The sequence below is a fragment of the Gymnogyps californianus genome, chromosome 8, assembly GCF_018139145.2.
Source record: "Gymnogyps californianus isolate 813 chromosome 8, ASM1813914v2, whole genome shotgun sequence".
In the NCBI taxonomy this organism is placed as follows: domain Eukaryota; kingdom Metazoa; phylum Chordata; class Aves; order Accipitriformes; family Cathartidae; genus Gymnogyps; species Gymnogyps californianus.
The window spans coordinates 34,676,387-34,702,127 of NC_059478.1; the positions used below are offsets into that span (position 1 = coordinate 34,676,387).

The 25,741-nt window shown below is 40.4% G+C and overlaps 1 protein-coding gene across 2 annotated transcripts in view; it reads left to right on the forward strand.

The window, feature by feature from the left end:
• The window catches only part of PDE4B (phosphodiesterase 4B), a 219,695-nt gene that overhangs the window by 27,253 nt on the left and 166,701 nt on the right, over window positions 1-25,741 (forward strand). Inside the window, exon 3 of one of the 2 annotated variants that reach the window (XM_050900637.1) lies at window positions 1,209-1,444. In XM_050900637.1, the coding sequence (XP_050756594.1) occupies window positions 1,209-1,444 (236 nt within the window). Of the gene's footprint in view, window positions 1-1,208; window positions 1,445-22,413; window positions 22,650-25,741 lie in introns of those variants that run through there. The other variant, XM_050900638.1, reaches the window with a different exon arrangement.

A 25,741-nucleotide genomic window follows, 5' to 3' on the forward strand; every position in this document is an offset into this window, starting at 1 on the left:
AACTGGTAGTATGCCTTTCTCCCATCAGTTTTGTCTTTCCTTCCCATGTTGAGATTCTTTGCTGAGGTAAGAGAGTAGACAGTACCACAGAGTTGTTTAATAGTCTCATGACAATGGAGAACATACTTTCCATTAGAAACTGTGAGGCAACGGAGGACTCATGCTACTTTGCAGTTGTTCATGAAGGACCTAATAACCAATTATGGAAAATTAAACCACTCTCTTATTTTTTGCAGTCACTCAGTGCTGGCTGGGAGAGCACAGTGGTAGCAGTTTGTAGGGAAAGTGAACCAAGGGATTTGGGGAGGCTGTAAGGTGGGCTTGGAAAGGTCTGTGAAGGGTGGAGAGAGCAGGGTGGAGATCAAAATTCAGGAGCAGGTAGAAGAGGAAAAGTGTAAAGGGGTTGCCATAGATATATATACCGATTATGATAACCCTCCAGCTTCTGCTGGTAGCTCATCACAGACAATACAGAAATATTCTCATTTGTATTGGACAACTATATTTGACTAGCTAAATTCTCTGAGTAAGACCAAAACTGACAACCCTCTTGCAGTGCTGTTCTGCTGTGGGAGAACTGGCTGGGATTTGAGAAGACTGACAGCCAGGTCTGTGATCATGGTGATGTTTTAAAATAAAAATCAGTAGAAACTAGAAGAGGAAAAACTGCTTCAACTGGTTAAAACCTTTTTTGAGACTATTTCTGCTAGCAATGCCAGACATAGGGTAGGGTAGCCTAGCTGGGAGTTCCTCTCACTGAATAGCTCTTGGGTGATTCAGGATGTGTCTAAGTCCAGTATTCTTGGCACCTTGCTCTGCCTGGTGATTCCTCAAAAAAAAGTGGCAAGCCAATGTGTTTGTGCTGTGGAGAGGAATGATACTTTAGATGGATGTTGAGTGAAATGTTCTCTGAAAAAGTTTAAAATATGAAAAGTTAAACATATCACCAAAGTGACCTGGATTATTGAAGTGTTCAGTTAGATTAGAATTAGCTGTTGACTTTAGCTTAGACAAGTTATGAGTGAATTTTCAAGTTCATTCATAACTTGATAAAATAACAATGCAGCGCAGTCAGACTCTGCCAAGATTTCATCATACAGTTATCTTTTGTGAGTAGCTGTGGCTGTAGAACAAGAATTGAATGTGTTTTATCCTCATGGAGGAAATCATTTGTTTGCAGAACTTCAGTGGCTTTTCTGTCTTTGCAGAATGCTCTGGATTACCTGGAGTGTGGGCTGAGTAAGTCCTACAGTACTTCCAGCCATGCTCTGGGCATAGACCTCTGGAGAGGAAGAAGATGTTGTTCTGGTAATTTGCAGTTACCACCACTATCCCAAAGACAAACAGAAAAAGCAAGGACACCTGACAGAGACATTGTCTGTAGACCAACAACTCTGCCTTTGTTGACACCTCCAAGCATTGCAATCACCACTTACCAAGACTGGTAGGTTATTTCCCTTTGTTATGAATCTCACATAGTTGGGTTTTTTAGGTGTTTTTTTTTGTTGTTGTTTTCTGGTTTCGGGTTGGTTTTTTTTCTTTTTTTTGAAAGGTGTTTACAAAGTAATTGCCTTTTTTGAAATTCTACTTCTGTTAAAACCTCTTCTGTTCACTTTTTTGTGCATCTTCGTGAAACTTTTGTGTCGTAAATTCCGATCTCAGCCAGAGGATTTGTGTTACTAGCTTTCCACCCACAGAAGAGTTCAGGATGATGGTAGACTCTTCTACAACAGATTGAGGAAAAAGGCTTTAGCTCTCTGGCTATTTCCTATCCAAGTGTTGGAAGAAAGGCTTGGAAAAGCATTTGAATCTGATGTTAAACTCAAGAAAAGTCCCAAAGAAGCTATCAGAGAGCTGATTGAAAGGGGGTTGCTAAGAGGTGAGTTCCAAACCAGAAACTGAATGTTCAGTGCCAAACCAAGGAAATTCATCTAGAAGGAGGAGAGGAAGACAAAGCCCCAAATGTTCATGCGTTGGAATCGCAATGGTAGATTTTAATGGCAAAATAAGGTTAGATGTCCAGCTTGCCGTCTGAATCTTGAAATGGCATTGCAATGTGCCCTTAAAACCTGTACTCTCAACTTCAGATTTCAAGTGTGCTTTAGATTCTAGTTTTTAAATGCTCCACTCTCAATTTCATTTGCTGACTGCAAGACGTGTTCATATCATTATTTCCAAGTTTGAGTCTGGTTTTAGCTTCTGTTAAGCTCAGCCCTCTTCAGAGCTGGCATTTCAGTTTGCATTTGAACAATTAAATGAATTTGGGATGTCCTCTATATTAGAGTCCTTTTAAAAACAGTTTTCCTATTGCAAATAGGATTTTTAAACTATGCGCTTGAGTAGATGAGATACAGAAATCAAAGAGGAATTAGCAGGAGCTTTTTTTCAATTTTTGCATTTAATTGCTGTGGATAAATTTAACAAAACTAGTTATCTAATTTCAGATGGATTGTGAATTTCAACAATAAAAGGGTTAGTTTACCTTTACGAGCATTTTACAAATGTTCCCTTTTGTGTCCCTGCAGCAATTTGTAATCTTGCCTGCAAGGCAATTGAGAGCCTATTCGTAAGGTGTGCTTTTAAGAATGAATTAGTTCTGATCTTTGAATACACCTTCACACACGATTTAGGAAAATGCAAGGAATTGCAATGGATTTATCATTAGTTTCCCTTGTAACACAAGGGGGCATTGCTGCTCCTCTCTTCCATTACAGGAGAATCAATGTATGCGTATTGTGTCGCACAACATGTGTTTTTCTTGAACGTTATGCCAGTCAAAGAGAAACCACTTACAACTGATACTCAGGTTACTGCTATTTCTTTGCCGCTGTTAATCTCTTATAAGAGAGCAGATAGCTTCCAACTTCTCTGTTTTGCTTGAATCTGTCATATCTGTTTACAGCCACGTAGCGAGGCGGGTGTTGCTGGTTAGTGTGACTGCGATGCAGAGTGCTCTTCCAACACGTGGTTACGCGCGCATCTTTGCATCCCCCTCACCTTTCTGACTTGGGCACCAGTTAGATTGACTGCTCTTACAGCTAGGCAGAAAATTGTTCTGATCTTTCCCATTTTCTGTTTAAGTTCTAGTCATCAGGGGCTTTTGAGTAGACTTTAGCACTGTTCTCTACCCCATGCCAGGCAGTTCCTTACCTATGCAATTTCCAGTTACTGGGGGCCTGACCACGCTTTCAGGGAGCACAGTCATGATTGAGATTTTTTTGTGTAGGAGCGGTGCAAGTGAGATCTGGTCCTCAAACTGTTTGGGCTTCTATATTGTGGTTCAGTTCTGCATGAAATATACCCTAGATGCAGGTTATATTTGTGTAAGCCCCGTGTGTGCCATTGTGTTGAAACAGCTTTGGAATGATATGAGCATTAAGAGACTCGGTGAGTGGGCAATAAAGTGATAGGAAAATTTCAGTGTAGATAAATACAAAGCGATATATCTGAGCATGAAAGAGTTGTAGCTGCAAAACAATATTACTACTCAGGAGCAAGATCCTGGGTATAGGATAGAAGTCCAATAGAGTTGCAAGTTCAGTGCTTATTAATGGCCAAAAAACCAAATTAATTGTTAAAGATTTGAAGGAAAAGAATAGTGGATAAAACATAGAACAGCAGGACGCCATGGTAGGAACCCATTACTTGGTCAAATGTTGAATATAGTGTACAGTTCTGGTCCTTCCTCTCAGAAAAGGGTATAGCAGAACTAAAAAGAGTTAATGGCCTCTAAGATGATCAAACATATGGAACAGCTTCTGCACTGGGATTGACCAAGGAGGCTCGAACTCTTCAGCATGGAAAAGACACAGTTGAGCAAAGGGATAGGACCAAGATCTTATGAATGGTATGAAGAGAAGAGGTAGTTGATCTATTGCTTATTGTCCGTTTCAATATGAGAAAAAGGGGCCATCAAATAAATTGGTATGGCAGGCATGAAGTAAGTGCAAGGAGGTGGTTCCTTATGCAGTTTAGTTACGCTGTGGAACTTTGTGCCGTAGGATACTGTCGATGCTAGGAGTTTGAGCAGGCTCAAGGGAAAGCCTAACAGATCCTTGGAGGAGTAATCTGTTGTGGTTTCCTTCTGAATACATAAACCCCATCTCTTGTTCAGCTTCTGAGCTGCAAGTTGTTTAGGACTGGGAAAATATTTGAGGGGAAGTATCATATATGTTCGCTTTCTGTTCTTTTTTGTTCTGTGCTTTTGATATCTTGTGGGAAACAAGATCATGGGCTAGATGTACCATTGGCCTGACCAGTAAGACCATTCTTATATTGTAAGTCTGTTTTTTTTCACCTCACTTTATGGGTGTCTTTTCTTGGAGCTTTAATAAAAATGCTGAGGCCACAGGCAGAAAATTAACATGTTTTAAACAATTGGGGGAGAAAAAAAAGGCTTTACATGTAGGGAGCCTAATGCCATCTCAGTGTACATCTCAGACTGGGACAGGAAAGAGGATATTCCTTGTGAAAAGAGTATCCAACTCTTAGTTTCATAGGATTATAGGATAATTCAGGCTGGAAGGGACCTCAGGAGGTTTCTAGTCCAACCCTTGCTCGAAGTGAGATCAGACCAGGTTGCTCAAGGGGCTTTATCTAGTCTGATCTTGAAAACCTCCAAGGGCGGAGACTTCACATCCTCTTTGGGCAACCTGTTCCACTGTGTGACTGTCCTCAACGCAGAAAAAAGTCTCCATATGTCTGGTCAGAATCTCTCTTGATTTGTCTTCTGCCAGTTGTCTTGTGTTTCCCAGCATTTCAGTGGAAGGTAATGGCAGTGTGCTGTTCCTTGGAAGTGTGGTGTGTATCTTCGTTAGTCCACAAATCTGCCCCATTAATGCAGCACCGAATATTGAGGTTGCACTGCTTTAGGCTCCTGTCTCTGGGCTATGGAAATTGTTCACTAAATTTATTCCCTGGGTTTAGCTTCAGGATGCAGAGGTTTCCTCCCCTCTATTTATGCTCCCAAAGGTAGACAGCCTTGCTACAGCTTGTACAAGATCGAGTTCATTGATACTGTTATGGCAGTGGAGTTAGTGAATCATGCAAAAGGAAACTCTTCACTGAAATTTAAATGTAAATGGCCTTGGTCTAAGACGTTTGGGGTCCACACAACTAAAATGCATAAACAACGTAAGGTCCAGATTTACGTTTTCCGTAAGGTAAGTCGTCATAACTCTTATGTGTCCAATATAAATTGTTTAACATTCACTTAGTATGGTTTTTTTTTCCAGAGGGTTCATAGAGTTGTAGCTTGGAGGAGCTTTTTACAGGAGATCAATAGGACTCATTCAGAAGTGTGTAGGTTTACCTGAGCTTTCTGTACTCTATTTCTGTGCATATGAAACCCCACAGACAGATGTGAAACACCTCATTATTATGACATGAAACATGATTCCTAGAAATAATGTCTTTATTTCATTTGTCTAGTGTGCATAGTAGCTATCATCTTTTTTTGTAATGACTGGAAGATTGTTAAAGAGCTTCCTAGCGATATCATGATGACAGTTAACTTTTCATGCTGATATACAGGTTCCTCATTACGTTGTTATATTTAGTGTATATTCAGAAACACATACAAAGCTTCTATAAGGGACATTGTCTCTTTTATTAGGGCAGGTAGGGTGGAAGTGAGGCTTTCCATGGACATTTCATACTGAACAAAGAAGTCACTTCAGTTTGCGGTTTTGTTGTCCTATTTGTGCAAGCCGTTGTAGTCTTTGTAGAAATTTATCATCTTAACCAGAACAACAATAACAAAGTTTCTGGAGAGTCAGGGATAAATCAAAACCCGATCACCAGATTAAATCCCCGCGGAAACTCTCACTGCGTATATTTGGGGTGTGCATTCTGCTGAGCCATTCTTCCAGTTCTTCCATTTCCTGTTGGCACAAAATCTTCGCTATACGCTCATTGTTTATCTTTTTATTGTTCTTGTGCTGGAATACTGTTTCGCTTTCTTCTGGATGGTTTATTTAGGCTCACTCTGATCTCCATTGCTGCAAAGCGTTTCGCTGTTTGTGCTCTGTATTGAGCAAAATGCCAAATGGCAAATATCTCTCTTATCAAATGAGATTTCTAAACTGAAATCCTGGAAGAGAGTTTACGTATAATAATAATATATCTGTGGTTCTTCCTGGAGCAATTTAGGAGATGCCACATCTGTGAAATACAGTGCTTCCCGCTACTACCCATGCATCTTGCACAGCTCTCGATGTTACCAAGCTCTTTGCAAAACCTTACCTATCAATGGAGAATATAGTCAGATTATATTACAGCAGCTTCAGTGCTTTGTTTTCTTTTAAAAATATTGTTCATTATTGGTTAGGTGAAATTTGGTTCTGTCATCACTGAAATGGTACAAAATTCAACCTGCAACATCAGCGCTGTGCTACAGACTGTGTGCTAAGAAGGCACTGATTGTGGAAATTTAGCTGTTCCTGGGATTGCAGTAACTGTGGTTTGAAGAAAAGAATAACAGAGTCCAAATACAGAACATATTATTTGGGAGGGGTAGAGGAAAATAAGCCTATTCCTTCTGTACGTAGTTTTGCTGCCACATTTTTTCAGAAATCACCTTAAATTTAACTTCCAGTGGTAATACAAAAGTAAGAACCGTGAGAGGGTGAGCCATGACTTAGATATTTCAACTAAAGATACATGAGAACCTAAAAGATAAAGATGCTCCTGAGTTGTTGGGTTTTTTCATTTTTTTATTAGAACTGTGTTTTCTTGAGACCGGTGCTGGTCTGACAAGATCTGTAACCATCAAAGAAAAAAATGGCCAGGCTGACTCCAAAGCAATAATTCTAAGCCAGCTGCAATGTAATAATATTTTGTGTGAAAATGGCAAGGCAGTACACATACGAAATAGCTTTCATGAATCATACAAGCGAAGAGGTATATAGGATATAGATCTTCAAGTGGCAATCTGAATGTAGAAGCTTCTTTTGCACAAATTTTGTCCATATTTTCATAGAAGTTGTTAAAATGTTTTCCACAATCCTGCTCCATATTTTATAACTAAAGCTTTGTGATAATAAATCCAGGCAAGAGGGAAGAACGAGGGTGTGAAGAATATATTTGTAGCTACACTTAGAGCATCCAAAATAGTTCTCTGACTCTATTTTTTGATACTTACCAGCTCCTGGGTTAGGTTTGACAGCTAGCTTCTGATTTACACCATTTCTACACATTTGACTCTGGTCTGTGGTGACATTTTGACAGTTTTGCGTCAAGTTTCTATGTTGAAACAAAAATAAGTTCTATGATGAGTCCCAAAGCGTAAGGAAAGAAAAGCCTTAAGAATTCTATTAAGAGTTGATATGGTTAATACTAAATATAGTAAGGAGTGCACATTTTCAGGGCATAGAGATTCTGTTAAACATTTAGACTATGGTATTAAATGCTATTTTGAAATATGCATGTTGCTAATTGTCCAGTGCAAAAGCTACCTCGCTCTTCTGTGAGAGTGAAGTGAGAACTCACTAGGTTTGAAGGAAGTTGTCTAACAGAGTTGGTTGCTATTTGAGTCACATTCTTGCCACTTACTAAAAAAAATTAACCATTAGTCTGTCTTTACTTTTTAAGGTAATATTTTTTTTTACAGCATTCATAATTAATGAGCAAACTGTGGTGTTTTGTGTGTCATGAATGGAGTGGTTTATATCACTTAAAGAATCACTGTCAAAGATATTAGCAAAAGTGATTTGTTAACATGAATTTGTAAAAGTGCAACTTAACGAAGTTCGATGACAAGGTTCACTCTATTACTTACTACATGTGAGAAACATACAATGGAAAATCGAGTTAGAATCGATTTGGAATGATTTACACAGAGACCGGAGACTCCAAAGGGTAAGGGAGACCCTCCCGTTGAGTCATGAGGTTCAGAGTGGACCCCCTTGCTTTCTAAACTCCTAATGGAGCTTAGGTGCGGCTAGATCCAATCTTAGTCCCAGACTTGGTCAACGATTTATGTCTAATGGAATTAATGGAAAGGTAAGGAAAACCTCCCATTGAGTCACAAAGTTCAGAATGCACCCCCTTGCTTTCTAAACTCCATCTCAGAGAAGAGTCTAGGTGTGGCTGGATCCAAACTTAGTCTCACGCTTGGACAATGGTTTATGCCTAATAAAAGGGATACAGAGGGTAAGGAAAATCTCCCGTTAAATTATTATGTCAGTTTATCGGGGAATGAGTGATTATGGATCCTACACAACTTTAAGGTAGCAGCGATTTAAGATTTATTAACGCTATTACGGTAAATCACAAGATTAGGTTATATGATTTCTAACAGTACTTAATCATCAGTCAATTATCAGAGTGATTTAATAAAGTTTGCTGTCAGCACTATAAAGTTTACTAAATCAAATCGTACACACACACGAACACACACACACACAGATATAGAGGTTAACCTATAATAAAGATTTTTCTCTCTTGGCCAATTGTAATAAATTATTGGTACCAAATGATCTGTAAAAACCTCGCGCAATCCAGTTGTAGTGAATTACTCACTGTTCTCCTTCATCAGCGTTTGTCAGCAGATGATCTTTGACTCCTTCTTCTTCGTCGGCATCTATCAGCAGACAATCTTGGAAATCCTCATGAAATCTACTCTTTGAAATCCTTGTGACATCTACTACTTAAAATCCTCATGAAATCTACCCTGAGAGGCGTCCCAACTCAGGGGGAGATACTGGGTCACAGCCTGCTGCGATCCCGGAGAGCTCAAAGGGTCTCACTTAGGATCACTATTTATGGGATCGCAAGATGATTGACTTTGGTCAGTGTATTTCCATTCTGGCCATCATTCTTGTCAGGTAATTCTGGCACCCTCCAAGGCAGGCCATGATCCAAGCAGCAGGAGTTTCAGGTACGGTTAGGGAGTGCCTGATTGTCCTAACTCACTGTACCATGGCCAGGGTAAGAAAGTACCAGATTGTCCCAACTCACTGCACAAGAACGCAATGTTGGCTGGTCCTGACATCGCAACGTGGCCCGGGGGGGGCTGCGCCACCACGCTGTGAGCTTGCTCTATTATTGCTAGTCATTTGTCAGTAACCACGTCTATAGCTTGCTTTCTTCTGGAAGAATATTGTACAGGTTGGTGGTCAGAATCTAAAAAGGAAATATTAAGGGATTGATCCTATTTTCCACGTCCATCTGAAAATCTTCCTGAAGTTGGGGTATGCAAAGAAGGGTGTGTGAGTGCATTACTGCATTCTGAAGTGTGCATGCACGGTGAGGGCTGGCGTGTGTATGCGGTGTGAAATCTATGCTTGTAGTACTGCATGTTGTTCTCCAGATGGTGATCGTGGGCAGCAAATTAGACACAACATGAAAAACAAAACAAAACAAAAAATCAGTATAATTTTGAGCAACTGAGTCTGAGACCAAACCTTCAGCAGAAATGCTGACTTCAGCTAGGGCCGGCTCGTAGCCACTGTGAAGCTGTTAGGCTGGTGGTAATTAATTGAGGGATAGATGTGGAAAGTTAGAATGATAAAGGGGATGGAGATTTGCATGGAGGATTAAAAAGGATAATAAAACTGTAGTCAGGCTAGTAAACTAAGCAGAAGGTAATATGCCTCATCACTCCTTTACATATTTGAAATCTGTAAATCCCACGGAATGAAAAGAAATATTTAGGGTAATAGGAAGCTTAAGTAGGAACAGTGAGATGAAACCCAGAAGTTCAGGAGTAATGCTGTTTTGGAGAAGTGGGGGGCTTTTTTGTTTTGTATTTTTAAATGTTGTTTCAGACTGTGGGATAATACCCTGTGAAATAGGTTGAAGTCTTATTTCTTAGATCATTTCAAATTCAACTAGATAAGAACTGAAAAAATACGCTGCAAGCTTGGAATAGAAAAAAAATAGATGACCTGGCTTCCCATATGATGTGAAAAATAAAAACCTAGGAGGAAAGAAACCACACTTAAAAACATGTTTTTGATTTTTGTACCGATATTTAAAATTATTTAAATCACAGAATAGTTGAAGTTGGAGGGACCTGTGGACATCATCTGGTCCAAAATGTTTATTATTTATATAAATCACATCAGTTTTCGTTGCAATAAAGCAGGATCAATTATTCTGATTGAACATGCTTCCTGTATTTCAAAAGCCTGTACCACATTTCTGTGGGGCGTTTACTTACCTTGAAAAAGGAGGTCAGCTGTAGCCGTCATAACATCTCATATATTCTATGGGGAAAATAGTTTTTAATTACGCTGTGCTGTTTCTGGAAAATGTATATGATAGCTTAGTTTTGAAAATCAGACTGACTATGATTTGTCCTGAGTTTCCTACCAATATCAAAGATGTAGAGAGTAGTGAAGAGTGTTAGATCTGGAAACAGTCCTAAAGGATTTCATGTGCTCAGTGGTTTTGTTTGTTCTTCAGTAGGTAGAAATATTATCGGGCACATTTAGGGATGGCTCATTCCTGGTGCTGAACACTGGAATTGGTAGGAGCTTGGAGTGCTGGGGACCCCTCAAGATAGTCTCTGAAAAGCTGAAAATGTTCTGTTGCAAGATAGTTCTTATGTTGTCTACAGGTAGATCATAAAAATTACATAAAGAAGTTCACTAAGGCTTAAATCTGTTTGAGCTCACCAAGGTGGGAGGCAGGGGCTGCTTGTCTGGTGTGGGAAGAGGAAATTCCTTGAATTTGTTGTCATTGTTGCCCCCCCCGCCCCAGCTTCATTTTAACACCTCACAAAGACGTGGAGGAGGAAATGTAGGTAGTGAGATAGTTGAGAGAAATGTCTTCTCTAAAATTTTGCTACTTTCTCCCTTAGTAAGATGTTTCCACTAGAGAATATCCCATCCTCACTGGCTTGATTGGGGGGATGGTGGTTCTTCCTAACCAGGAACTATGTAGAGTAGAGGATCAGTCAAAGAAACAAAACTAAGCCATGATGCTGTGTCGGCACTCACAGTTAGCCGGCTCCCCTGGCTCTGCTACGAGAAGACTGGTTTGTGGGGGGTCCCTGGTGGACCCCCGTCCCCATCTGACATGACGCAACAAATCCTGGAGATCTGTTTATAAAAATAAATCACAAGAATCCTTCGTAATAGGAAAAAACGATGGGCAACCCAAATACAGAGGGCTCACTGCTTGCTCGTTTTATACCTAGTACAAATGCAAACCTATCTGAAAAGAAACCGCTGCAGAGAGAATATGTGCTATCTCTGAGTTATCACTGAAGTTATTTTCTCGGCTAAAAATACACAGATAAGTGTTTTGACTGCCTATATTTAGACATTGTCTGTTGCTGTCAGTTTTTGAAGCTCTTGGATCTTCTTCTCAGTTGGAATATTTTTTTATTTTTATGTTTTCTAGAAGGCCTAAATAGAATAACTATGATTTATGTGTGGTGTAGTTGGTATAGAGGAATTTTAAGAAGAAACATAATGTTGGATTAGTCATAGGTTTTGAATTAAAAATGTCATTATTTTATAAATGTCTTTTGGTACACAATTTATATTTTGTTATTGCGATGTGATCTTTTTCTTAGTTTGTGTTTATTTGATTCGTTGGATTTTAGTCTGCTTACGTGCTCAAAATGATAGCATCCCCTTTTTGTATGAATTGCAAGGTGAGCCCAGTAATTTTATTGAAGGTAATCCTGAAGTTTGGTGCTGCAAGATTTGCCTGGAGATACTAGTCATTCAAACAGAGGTAGCTGTAGGCACACAAAAAAGGCTTGTAATGATTCAGTTATAATTATATACCTCGATCCAGAATGAAATAAGACAGCTTGAAATGTATCTAGGATGGAAAGAAATGACTCACTGTTAATTAGCAAAAGACAATGAAGCTTCTGAAATATTATGTTCAAACTTCATCCTCCCAAGAAAATAAAATAAATGGAGATTATGGAAATACAGTTGATATAAAAGCTGAATCAGACAAGAATTTGACACAACTTTCTTTTATCTTTAAACTTCTGACTAATGATAACTTCATCTGAAAGGAAAAATCAAATCCAGTTTGCTTTGTTACCTGGAGAACTACCTTCTGGTTCTCAGCTGATCCAGGGCATTAGACGTATTTTTGTTCAGTGTTACACACGATGGTTCTGGTGGTGGTCTGGTTTGTGCTGCTGTGCAAGCAAAGAAGTTGTTTTAAATTTTGCTGTGAAGGTGTGTGTACCTCTAAAACCCACAACAGAATAAAAGTAAATGTTATGTGCATCAAAATGGTCTGTGTTTTCCAGTCCCTCCGAGCTTGCTTTCCGTGCATGCTTGCTGGCAGCAGGCAGAGTCGTGCCCCTGCAGCATGGTGACCAGCGCAGTGTGTGTGGCATGTGCCTACGTGGTTTTTCAGCGATGCCTGAACTATCGCTGAAGCTCTGGAATACGGTGCAAGAGAAAGTGTGAATCCTGGTGCCAGCGTACCAATTTGGCCGTGCCACATGGCCTGCACACCATCATATGGCCTCTCATGTCTTACACTGCTGTCAAGCAGTAGGGGAATAAGCCATGGAGTCTTAACGTTATATTTGACAAGGGATTAGGGAACAGAAAAGATGAGTGTATTTAGGTTGCTCTGGGGCTGGGATGCAACTCTACTTGCCAGCATTGTGCCATGCCCATTTAACAGACGGCCTTCTTCTGCAGCTCCTGTCCCAGATGTTGTGTGTCTGGGAAGCTTAAATGCTTGGAGTTTGATTCCACACGCCGTGCACTCATCTCCCAGCCCGAATTCAACAAAGTCCACTTATAAATCATGTTTCTAAATACTTGTAACCAAGCTACTAAATCAGTTTACTAACAACAATCAATTATCTCTGATCTGCTGTGAGCGGTTCCCCTGATTGGCAAGTTCCCCTTGAGATGGGAGTGCTTCTGTTGTCAGGATAGAATAAACCTATTCACTCTGCCAGCGTTAAACCCTTCGTCCTTGGGTTTGGTTGTCTTCAGTGGTTGTGGTTAGCGCCAGACCGAGATGCTGGGCAGGCCAGTGGAGCCTGCCCTTCGTCTCCAGTGGTTGCAGTTGTACCGTGTGCTTGGGGTCTGTGTCTATCTGAGGAGACAGCTACTGCCCGACAGCCTCACGTGATATGGCTTGTGTTTGTGACTGGTGACGACTTCTGTGTGTGGATGTAGGAAACGTGTCCCTGGATGATGATTCTTATTTTGTGTTTGCCGGAACATCTCTAGTATAACTGGAAATCCACTCCTCCAAGTACTGACTAATCTCGATAAATTACTTGTGGTCCGTATCCACCTGGCACTGGTGGGTGTCAAACGCCTTTAGACCTTCTCTTATGTGTTTTCAGTAGTTATGTTCTGACCTCCTGGAATCCTTTTAAACTTGTTTTTTGTATCAGTTCCTTCCTGGGTCCTTTGAACAGAGACCCTGATAACATTGAGAGCATTATTGGATTGAATTAGAAGACCAGGAACGTAGCGTTGTCCTCTGCTGCCAGCAGTTACGTTCTGCAGGTTCTCACCCCAGCTGCTGCTCTGGGAGGCTCATTACCCGTCGCTGGACCCTCTCTTTCCGTTAAGAAAAACATGAGATTTCTTATATACTTGGACTGGCCACAGCCACCCCCTCTCTTTAACCCTGTTTTTATTGGCACTGGCAGTGCGCTGGTCTCTAGGGTTTTGGCTGTGAATTTATTCCTTTAATTAAGCTGTAACGGACAAAGCTGTATGTGAATTCTGACAATTGTGCACAACGCGTTTTCTATTGTTTCCCAGCACCAAAACATGAGGCACTTGGCAAAGCTGGCGGTTACAACCGTGCTGTTGAACAGTAAATGCAGTGAGCTTTACCTGTCTGTGTTGGGGTTTTTTTAGGGGAAAAGTAACTATAAATAAATGCACATTGTAAACCTGATACTGTTTAGTTTGAGAGAGCTGATAAGGTGTAGATGATCTGAAACACAAAGTAATTAAAATAACTTGCATGCAAACTGGAATGATGTTTTGTCAGTCAACTGCTGCAGAACTAAGAATCTGGAAGAGCAAAATACAAAACCTAAGCAGACTCAGATTAATGGTGAAGTTTTCTGTTCCTGTTCAGCTATCACAAGTGAGACCAATAACAGAGAAATATATTTGCTCATGAAAATGATTTAAATCCTCTCTTTGAAAGGAGGAGGAGGGTTGGTCAAGGCTAAGCATTCATTTTTGTACCCTTGCCATTGCCTGTGTGAGTGGAGATGTTGCCAGCCAAACCAAACTGTAGTTTTTCAGGGGAATGTATGGCAGAATGCACAAATGACCTGACAAAGTGCATGCCTGAATTGGTTACATAGGATTATCTGTTGTCAGTAAGAACATTGCTCTGACAGAGCAGTATTGACTTTTTTTCATACTTGTCATTGTATTATGTCATTTTCATTCTAGTCACATGAAAATTAGAGATACCAATATTTGTTTGCATTTCGTATTTAACAAGGAGGTTAGCTGTGACTGAATTACAGTGGGTGATACTGGCCAGTAGCTCTGGTGCCCGTAGTTGCCTCTGGACATGGGCACCGAGGCATCTGCAGAGGCATCTAGACACGGGCGCAGAGGCATCTCTGCACAGCGGTGAGCAAAGACCTGATCCTGGCTGTCGAATGCTGGTGACTCATGCGAGATGAGGTGCTTAGTCACAGGCAAAGTCATGGCAGAGACAGGTACAGCTAATGCTAATCACAGTCAGATAACACGCCACCGAACGAATAAAACAACAGCCTGGCGAGAGGTGAGCTAGCTTGCCCAGGCAAATATCTTTTTAGAGATTCCTTCATACTATGTCTCTGTAGTAGCACAAAGCCTTTTCTCATCACGTCGGATGTAAAGAATGTGTGAAATCGTAAGACTGTTTTGCATTGGCTTCTCTTTTCTCTGGAGACGCCCCAGAGGTCTCTGCCTGTGAAGAATAAGTTGGCTTATTGAATTCATTTGTAAAATATTAATCTATAGCTCTGAAATGAGAAAATAATCACAAGTAATACAGATTGGTCTAACATATGTGATTACTCACTATGGATAATATAGAAGGCATTTAAATGTTCTCTGAGAAATACTCTAAATCAAGCACAATCAAAGTTGCTAAGGAAATTACCATTATGGATAAGGTATCTTACATCATGCCCCGAGGGCTTACCGTATATAAATTTATTTCCTCATATGTATCTACTAGGAGATAACAACATACATACCTGTAAGAAAAAAATGGCATTGTGGCATGATAAGAAATTGTACTTTTTTGTTTAAATACTAAAAAGTGCAAGAAACTCAGATAAATTGTGTCTCTGTCTTTCTATGGTGTGGTTTGCTGTGGGGAAAAAAATGTACCAAATCCAGTTGAAGGACTAAATGGCAGGTGAAAGGCATCAGGCTTACTGTTGCTACTGACTTCTTCATCCACGTTCTGAATGCGAATAATTTTTCTGTGACAGAGGACACCTTGTAGTGCTCTACTCAAATGGTACAATGACCTGGTTGACGTAGATGACTAATTCAGTGTGAACAGATGAGCATCCAAGCCACTCAAAACTCTCCAAGTATCTTTCTTAAAGGTGGAGTTCATTTGTTTGTGACTAATCTGAAAAGTATTCTGGGTTTTCTTGACCTTTTTAGAGGTACTGGATGTTTTAAAGACCTAAAAACTTAGGAAATCATATACAGAGGCTGCAATTGTTGGGTGCTGAACCAGAAACTAATATACAAGCTGCTTATTGAATGAGGAATAGCCAGTTTGAGAGCAACTGGATGCTAATGAAATGGGAAGAGCTCAAAAGGTCGCCTTTTATATAGGGTGGGTCCTGTTCAACCTTTGCTAAGCTCATAGATGTGGGCAATTTCTCTGTGCTGGTGTCCTGACTCTAAAATAAATAAGGACGGACTTTTCCAGTTGCTTCTTTCTTATGCAGTTGGCTCAGCTCTTACGCTGCAAACCAAAGGGTTGCTAGGTGCTGTGGTTCTGTCTTCTGTGACCGTGTATAGCGCTCCAAAACATCGCTTCAAAGGCCTATGCAAGAATTGCTAGTGTCTGCCCTTCAGAAAATTTCAGAGGCCCCTAAATCTGTGGGAGTGGAGATACAAACTATATAATTTTAAACTACTAAATATAGGAAAACCTTATCTTCCAATGGTAATACAAATTGCAGTGAATTGTTGTTGTTATTTTTTTTGCCTCTTAAATGTGGGAAATTTGTCATGCAAACCAGTAATTAGTGATGTATTTCTGCCTCTCATTCAGCATCTCAATTCTGGAAACTTTCAGGAAAGTATAAGAAAAATTGTCAAACATGTCATTTAAAATTTTCTGTCATGGAGCCATCTTTTAGAAGCTCTAGCTTGTGAGACAGCAGACATTGCAACTGAGCAAAGGCAGGCATCTTTTTTTTAACTTGAAAAGATACAAACCGAGCACCAAAAAGCCTCCCGCTTCTGAGCCGCAGAGACTTTCCTGCATTGGGCTTTGCTCAGCCTTCTATTAAAGAAGGCGTTATTAAGGGAGGGTTGCAGGAGTTTACTACATCAGCATCTCTTCACAGCTTCCAGATAATATTTCTTTGCTGTTACATTTATATTATTGTTAAGCACTAGGCTTGTATTGCATGTTTTGGAGGTTTGATCACTGCGCTGTGTTGTGGCTTTCCTTTACTGCATTGGAGGAAGATGTGGTGGATCAAATGCATCTCAAATTAGAATGGTGAATTCTAATTATTCAGGATAAATTACTATTTTAAAGCATCAGAATTTGATATGATGGTTTAAAATGTCAATCATAGGTATATGTTTAAGTAGAGGCTATCATCAGATTTGCTGCTACTCTGAGGCAGCTAAAAGTAAAATTGGGACTAGGATGGGGTAGAACTAATACTGATTCTGCCTCTAATGTAATCCGTAGCACTCACCGATGTGCCTCTTCATCATGATAGAAAGGAAATAAAGAAGGCCTGAAGTACATATTTTGTCGTTTCTTCTCGTACCAGTCTCTTCAGCTTATACTCTTCACCTTTCTTTTCCCTTTTTCTCCGCTTCTGTTGTGTCTAGAGAACTAACTCCATCACTGGAAAGATTTAAGTTCTCCACCACAAACACATCCTTATGTATAACACTGGCTGTACAGCTTTTTTTTATTTTCTTGGAATCTTTTCCAGGTTTTAGCAATGCTGCCTCCAGCTCTTCTTTTGACATCACTGTCGCCTTCCCAGCTCTTTCTTACCAGCCATTGCTCTGACTTAAAGCCTTGGCTGTCGTTTCCTATCCTTACATTTTCATCCACAGTGACTTCTATGTTCACGTTGAAGCACTATTCCTTGGCATCTGATTTCCTGGCCACTTACCTTTCTACAGCTTCCGGTTCATTGATATATTTTTTGTCTTGCTCTAAGTTTCCTCCTAGACATTTCTCTTTTGTTTAATTCACTTACCTCCCCCTCGCATCTTTGCCTGTCTCCCATTGTCTGCGTTGCTCTTATTTATTCCCAACGCTGGCTCATCTCGGCAATTACATCTTCTGCCTTAGGCATTGAACTGAAGATCACATCCATGTCAGTCCTGTGACACTTCCACCGCAAATTTATTCCCTCCTCTACTGCAGTCTTTTTAACTGAGTTCTTTTCCAGTACAAGTGACTGTTCCCATATTCTTGACTCTCTTGTCTACCTTCTCATTTCCTCTGCTTTCTCTGTTCACATGTCTGTCTTGGTTTAGTCCAAGAGAAAATTGTCATTTTATAGCTTTTTTCCTCCCTTACCTTGGTTTCCTTTTCCTCTTTTCCTCAAAATCTTGTTCTTCTGTCCTTTCACAAAACCAGACGTTCCTCAACTGCTCTGTTCCCCTGAACTCATCACTTGCTTCAATGACCCAATTCTAATTCCAGTTTCTAGTCTCCTGCATGATCACTCCTACTCTGCTCAACCCTTTTCTTTTATAATGGAAATTATGATTTAGCTGACCTGTTGGCGGGGGACAGTGATTTCACTGCCTCCTACTTAGGATCATATTGCCCGTTCATCTCTCTCTGAGCTAATGGAGGTAATTGGCTTCTAGAGTTTCTTTCCTGGAAGTCCATCGTAGATCCTCTCCCAACCCATCTTCTACCCTCTACGTTTGACAGATATCCAGATGTTAAGTAGCAACAGTGCTGTGAGAGCAGGCCCAATCAGTTTTTTTATATCAAATGTGTTCAAATTATAGTCTAAAAGAAAGATACTGGCTTCTAAGAGTCAGATGAAGTCCTTCTCTTGTGCATCCTCAACTATTAATAAAGATTCTAGAGACGGCCGTCTCTCTCAAGTGACCTTTACAATCCTGTGTTTGCACGGATGCCTGACTTAAACCAAACAAACGCTGATATGTATGAGCGACCACCCAAGTCCTTCCAGGACTAACAAGTACAAAGGAACAGACTCTCTGTATTGCTTCAGGAGCACATATTACATGTGTGCATTTAGACAGCAAATTGCTTGAACAACAATTAAAAATATGCAGGGGGGATCTGTGTTTTATATTTTATAATGATTGGCACATGGAGTAGTCTTAATTTTCAAATTGCTTGAAAGCTTGAAAAAGATCTTTATTTTTGCTTTTAAAGACAGAATACTAAAAGCCAGGATTTCTGAAAAGGAGACTCTGTACTTGATTAAAAATACATTTCTCCTAGGTTTCCTTCCTTTGAGAAAGAAGTAAAAGTAGTACCAGCAAACCGCAATCCCTTGAAATAATTTTTCTAATTAATTTGCTGTCAGGTTGGCATTATCTTTTTGGGATGCCTTGCTAATGTGTATGGGTGGAGCAATGACCTAAGTACCAGAGAGGAGCTTCCTAACTGTTTTTATCGAAATGTGCTTCTAGAGAGCATGTTGTATGGAAGAATTGTCAAATTACTCTGCCACCGACTGAAAGGGCTGTGAAAAATCTTCCTTTCCTACTGCAGCATGTAGGACATTTCACAGTTGCCTCTTCCCTGGCATTTTATTTTATCCTGGCAATTATGACTTAGAAACAGGTAAATAATAGTGCTACTGTAAAGAAAAAGTATGTATTCTTGTTGCTTAGCAATTGCTCTCAACACAATGAAGATCAGCCTTTAATGAGGAATTGCACGCTTGAAAATGTTGTTTACCACCTATATTGGTTATTCTAATAAAATATATTGAAATGTATTAAAACCTTCTGCAATGCTGGACACTTTGGTAAGCTCGGAAGCTTGTATGAAAAGTCACCCAAGTGTACTTAAACTTTTGAAAATTTCCTTAATTTTTGTTTTTCCTTGTTTTTCCAAGCAGTTTCATTTTCCTGCCAGTGCTACCAGGCCCTCTTCTTTAATCATCTTTTCCCCCTCCTCAACTCTTCCTTTGTATTACTGGCCCCTTTTCTGATGAGCTGAAATTACTTGTTGCTCTCAGACTACTGATCCTATTGCACACAATAATCTGTATTGATAGACAAATTATTGCATTACACCGTGTTACTGGGACATTACAGGAGTTCAGGAAAGAGCGAGATGCCTGTTGACCATTTTTGTTTGTGTATTAGAGGAACTTCAGTAAACTGATCCTTGTACCTGGTAAGCTCTCCGGGTGTTCTGGTACCCGAGGTGTTCTGTCTACCGTTGCCTCCTGTTGCTGACAGTAACCTCAGCAAGTATAGCAAAATTCATTCTTCAGAATTATCGCCAAGTTTATTCTGATATCAAGCTTTCATGCCAGTTAGCTCAAGTCTCTTGAGTTGTTCTTGTTCTCACCTCTTCTTGGCTTATCCTGGAGTAAAGCAGCACGTCTTGACAGAATTCCAATACTACAAATCAGTAGACGCTACGTAGACATTGGCTGCACGGGCCTCTGTGCGTGCGGCATCAGAAGTTGGCAGCATGAAGGATGGTAGCTGAAACAGAAAGAGAGCTGTTCTACAGCCTTTTTCAGGTAACCGTTAGCTCCCGTTGCCACCAAGATCTGGAAGATATTTAACAGAAGAATGCTAATGGTCAGCCTTCAAAATACTCTGAGGTTGTGTACCAAGCAACTAGTGTCCTAGACCTCAGCTTGGAGAAGCACCTGCATTCTGGCTACCGAAAGCAGTGGGTGGCACTTGGTCTTTTCATTCTTTGTGCTTTCACAGGGGAGAGTGGAGGCTTGCTCCCCCCCCCCAGTCTCCTTTTCCCATCTCATTAGCTTAGTCTTTCTTGCATTTCTTTGCTCCGTCAACAGCCTTTGCACATCTTACCACAGTACTACAGGCTGTGGGGCTGACATCTCATTACTGCTTTATGACTGTCCAAATAATGAGAAGGACTCCCTTAACGGACACTGCTTCTGAAACATCTCTGAATTCAGGTAGCAAAAGTACATACTCAGTGTGAGGAGCATGCCGTTGTACAGCATGTTTTATTGCAGAGTGCTTGTAAAAGATGAGTTTCCCTTTATTCTCCTTGCCATTTTAATAGCTTTATGAAAAGGCGTGGAAATACTGTTTCGCTAATATCAAACGTATTCTCAGAAAACCCCTCCAATATCCCATTTTGCTTCCTGGTGAGTTAGAAAGTTCATTTTTTCTGTTTGGAATTCTAGATTCTAAGCATTTGTGTGGATTTTATTTATCATTCAGCATAGCTCTCAAGCTTCCCTTTGTCTTTCACTAGCTGTCAGTACAGCCGAGATGTAGAGTAACAGATCACAGTCTAACACGTCATAATTCCTAAAGCATTAAATGTTCCTGTTCTGCTACTGCGTGAACCTCTTAGTATTTAATAACACTGCATTTCCAGTGTCCTTAGGTTAGGCTCAGGCAGATCTTTCTTTTTTTCATTTTTTTGTTTGTTTTTAAATAAATGTGAATGGTGAATAGCGTAGTAGCAGGTTAGGTAGAATGTCTGGTAACTCCTCTATAGTCTCTGCTATAGGGAAGCTCTCTATAGCAAGCCTTTGGCTTGAAGCTGAGGAAGGCATGCTAATGTTTTTGTAAAGTGTTTTGGGATATATGAGTGAAAAGAACACCGGAATGGGTAGGGACTGGTGGGGATTTGTTGTGTAATTGATGCCTATACTGTGCAATCAACCTCTTGCATGCAGATCGGAGCACTTTCACTGTAGGCTGGCTGGGTATACTCTTTCCTGTCTCCTCCTCCTTTAAAAAGAATTATTGTATTCACATTTAAGGTCACCTGCTTTTGACCAGTTAAAAAGATGCTCTGCCACTCCCTGTAGTATTTATTACGGTCTTACTATCAACATCGAATCTTGCCTTTAACTTCCTTATCTGGATTTTTTTTTTTTAGCCTTGCAAGTGTAGAAGTTGGTTTCATGGTGTTTATGTCCAGAAGAAAATTTTGGGTTTTGTGTTTCTAAATACATATATTGCTTAAATTAATTTGAATTAATTTACATTGTCTTTGCAGGGATGTGCCAGGTCCCCCATCCTTTGGTGTCTCCCTCTATTTTCTCTCCCTGTGCTGGCTTCTCCCGTGTCGGTTGCTGGGTTGGGGCTGTGCAGCCTCTGGCAGTGATTTTGCCCTTTGACCGTACGCAGATCCCAGGACAGCAAAGCAGGCTGCTTCGGCAGTGTTCAGCTTCATCTGCGGAGCATGCATTCTTGCACGCTTTGTTCTTGCAGAATACTATTCCTTGCCTTTTTTTTTTTTTTTTAATCCTGCTAGACCTTTTCTTCCTGGCCCACCCTGAGCGCTGCGCACATCTCTATCAGAGCCAGTGCTGCTGCCGTCCCGGGGGTCGCTCCGGGTGTGCCCAGGGTGCACTCGGCGATGCCCAGGAACAATGTCGTGGTGTTAGACAGCTCGTTAAAATTTCATGAGAATCCGACACACTCATAACACAAGACAGAGCTGAACAGAGTCCGGTTGTCAAAATAATATCGAGCCAATAAGCATGTCATGGGTGGAGCTACTGCAGTACGGGTAAAACTAATTCTGAATGGAGACCTTTTTATTAAACGTACTGGGCCTGAATGAATTGGGTTACTTGGCTTGCGACAGACTAGGGAATTCCTTGATTTTATTAGTGCACACTGAAAAATCCAGTGTTTTTCTGTTAAGTCTGTGAAGCCAAAATGCTATAGGAAAGGGATTGATCGGGAGCTGGCTGTTATGAATTTTTCATGAGCTGGTGTGCGGGACTGAATGGCTCCGGCGCGCGTCGGTGTGTAGCTGGCAGGCAAGCCGCATCCACAGGGAGGCTGCTGACACAGAAACACTTTGGCGCATTTTCAGAGGGAGAGCTGGGCTGATAAAGGGTTTTCTGACAGCCCTGGCTTATCGTCCTTCGATTTATGCTGCTGTTGCTTCAGGCAGCCTTTCCATTTGGAGCCCAGCCTTGTGAATGAGCGGGGTAAGCTCTGCCGATTTATCAGCGTTTTTAATCTGCGGCGATGCCTGCGTGATGTGTTTTTGTTACGTTTTCTGAATGGTGAGAGCTCACATAACGTCTAAGCTATGACAGCAAAAGATTCTTCTAGGGAACTTGCTACTCCAGAGTCAGAGATTTACATAAGGACTTTCAAAGAACAAATGCATTTAGAGCTCGAGCTTCCCAAGCTGGCTGGGAACAGACCTACGTCTCCAAAAATTTCTCCTCGCAGTTCACCGAGGAACTCTCCATGCTTTTTCAGAAAGTTGCTCGTGAATAAAAGCATCCGCCAGCGTCGTCGCTTTACGGTGGCACATACATGGTAAGATCTGCTGGGTATCAGTGCGGGTTTACAAAACGGTGTGTGTAGCTGTGGTTTTAACAGGGATAAATGAGCTGAGATTCATTCATGGTACTCCCTGCAAGTGTTAAATGAATAGAGCAGAAGGCGGCCAAAGTATGTATAATGCCGTGCCTTGACAATTGTCATTCAGCTTCTGTTCTCCAGAATAAATCCAGCCCATTATTCATGTGTGCCATGGTTAATCTCTGTCGAACAAAGGCAGCAGCCGGTAACTTTCCCAGGCGTTATGTTGTTGTAGGCAGACCACATGAATTCATTTCAGAACCCTCAAGACATGTTTTTTGCTTTGCCCCCGTCAGCTCCGACTGCAGATGACAGTACAGCGCAGACCGGGCGATTTGGGCAGGGTAGTCGTGGAGTTAAATGCTGGAAAAGGCTTTAACTTCACTGTGAGGGGCTTTTAAACAGTTTTTGCTGGCTGCAAATATCCCTTCTTTGAGCCATTTTTTCAAGGAAACTCCGTCTAAGAGTCTTCTTTTCCCTCCCTTCAAATTACTAACCCCAAATAGTCAATTTGCATGCCATTACAGTTGATTGTGAGCTGCCTCTGACTGTCAGTTACCCTGGTTAAACCATGCCATAAACAGTAATCAAAATATATAATTCAGGAAAATCTATGAGAATCTCATTGGTTCATTTTCTAAATTTACTCTATATGGGTCTCGTACGGTCCACCTTTTAAATTCCAAAAGTCTCTATAAATATGCACTAGTTGACTGTGGGAATTAAACCAGAAAACTTTCAGTAACGTGAATATTTTTAAACTCTGCTCACACCTAGCCATATCCATTAGTTTCCTATTCCATAGATTGAATCAGAGGGGAGAGGATGAGGCTATCCCATTTGTATCTGTATGGGCCAGTTGTTTTGGGGTATCTGAAATACCCATCCTTGTCTGCTACTTTTTCAAATAGAACATTATTTTAAAATGGTTTATTTGAGTAATGCTGAAATATTTCAAAGCTATATTTACTTCTGAAGTGAATTACTAATTGCTTAGAGTGGATTAGTAGCTCTTACAGTTGTTCTGTGCTGTTAAACAGTAAGAAAAATAAGAGGAAAAACTGTAAACTTTGATACCAGGGAATTGCACTGAGTAGAACTGGGATAACTGACTTTTTAAATTTTTTTTTAAACACAGTTTGAAATGCATTTGGGGTGTAGCAGCATTCAATTCAAATTAGAATTCTAGAATCGTGCAGACTTTCTGTCCCCCCCCCCCCCTTTTTTTTTTAATCCGGGCAGTAATAACAGCCACCCAAACCGGTTACATGCTGTAATGGTTTCAGTATGTTCTTTAGCTTCCTCTAGCATTTCAATTGGTTGTAGTCCGTAGTGTTTAGGTTTATACACATTAATTCCCTTGAACATCTGCCATATCTCTCAGCATTGAAACAGTGGGGTGCTGCTCATCTTACCCCCACTAGTATGTTTTGAGAAATGCGTAGTGGGGGTACGCATGTGGAAAGACGGTACTGCTGGGCATTGGCAGAGCAGAATGTGCTCAGACTCAACACAGGGTATTGTTTGGTGGGGGAAAAAAAAATGCACACACACACACACATATTTATAGATGTAACTAATAATCTCTACTTGAATCAATTTGTAAAGGAGGTGGGATTACTATAGGTTCCTTTTTTAGTGGAACAATGGAAGGTTCTCATACTCTTTCCATTTTTTAAAGTTTTTAATATCAGGTAGTTATGAACTATACATAAGTATTTTAACCTTAGATAAGAAGTAAACTATTGTAGAAATGAAGAAGATCACCCTTGCACGGACAGGTTTCGAGAATGAATGAGTGCGAGTACATGTTTAATGCAGTCAAAACATATAGCAAACCCAGACATATTTTTTATTTGCTTTAGCATGTTATAAAACAGGAAGGAATTTAAACTATTGAAGTGTGATACAACATTTCATTAGAATGTGTGTACAGCTGTTGCATGTGTGTTGTAGACGGTGTTCTTTCAGCTATGTAACTGAATTTGCTTATTAGTTGTAAATTTGTTGTGCAGTGCATGAAAACATTATCACCTGTGCTGAGCAAAAATGCCACTTACGTAAGGTGCTCTTTTGTGCTGAGCTGCGAAGTAGTATCTGGGTAGCAAAGGAATTACCTCAGGAGTAAATGTACAAGAAATATCAACTGCACAGTAATACTAAGCAAGGAAATTAATTCATGCTGTTGGATATCATATAATCTATAACTTTCATTTCATGCTGTTGGATATCATATAATCTATAACTTTCATAGCCTCATAAACAGTCAACTTCCTCGGTTTGGGAGTTAGTGGCATGGTAAATCATGATCTTTCACCACCTTTATCGTCATTGCTAATGTCGTTACTTGATGAATCTTCTGTTCCCTTTTCTATGCCCCTTATTTTCATTTTTCTGTCTTCCCTTGCTCTTCTCCTTTCCTTTTTAACTAATTGCCTTTTCTAGGCATTTTCCTTCTTTTATAACTGAATACATTTCAACTTCTTTCTCCTGATTATGCTGATGAAATCTCTGTCATCACCAGCCTTCTCCAATATCCAGTCATCAGATCTTATCCAAAAAGAATAAGGAAAAAAAAAGATTTTTTAAATTTATTTTTTTTAAATAAGGCCACAACTCAAATGCTTCTGTACTCTGAATCTTTCTTTTCCTCAGGATCCAGTTCTCACAACAGTACATGACCAACATGTCAACACAATTGCCTTCAAACATCTGTCATGCTGATCCCTTGCTGCTCCAAACCCCGTAAACAGTTTGCCATGGCTGGTGTTGCTGTGTCCAGTCTTCAAATACCTCATTCATATAAAACAACAGTACAAAAATTCTTCAGCCTTCGGTCTTTTTCCTCCACCAGAATCCACAAGTCTCCTTCTTTTCTTGCATCTAGCATTTTTGTCCTGGAGATCCTAAAAGCCCACATCCTATTTCTTCCTTTCTGGTAGTTCCCCTTGTATCAGTTGCATTTTGGGGCTTTTGTGAGGAAAAGAGCAGGCAGTAGCTGACATGACTTGATACCTGTTAGTCGCCATCTAAATTTTGAACGTGCA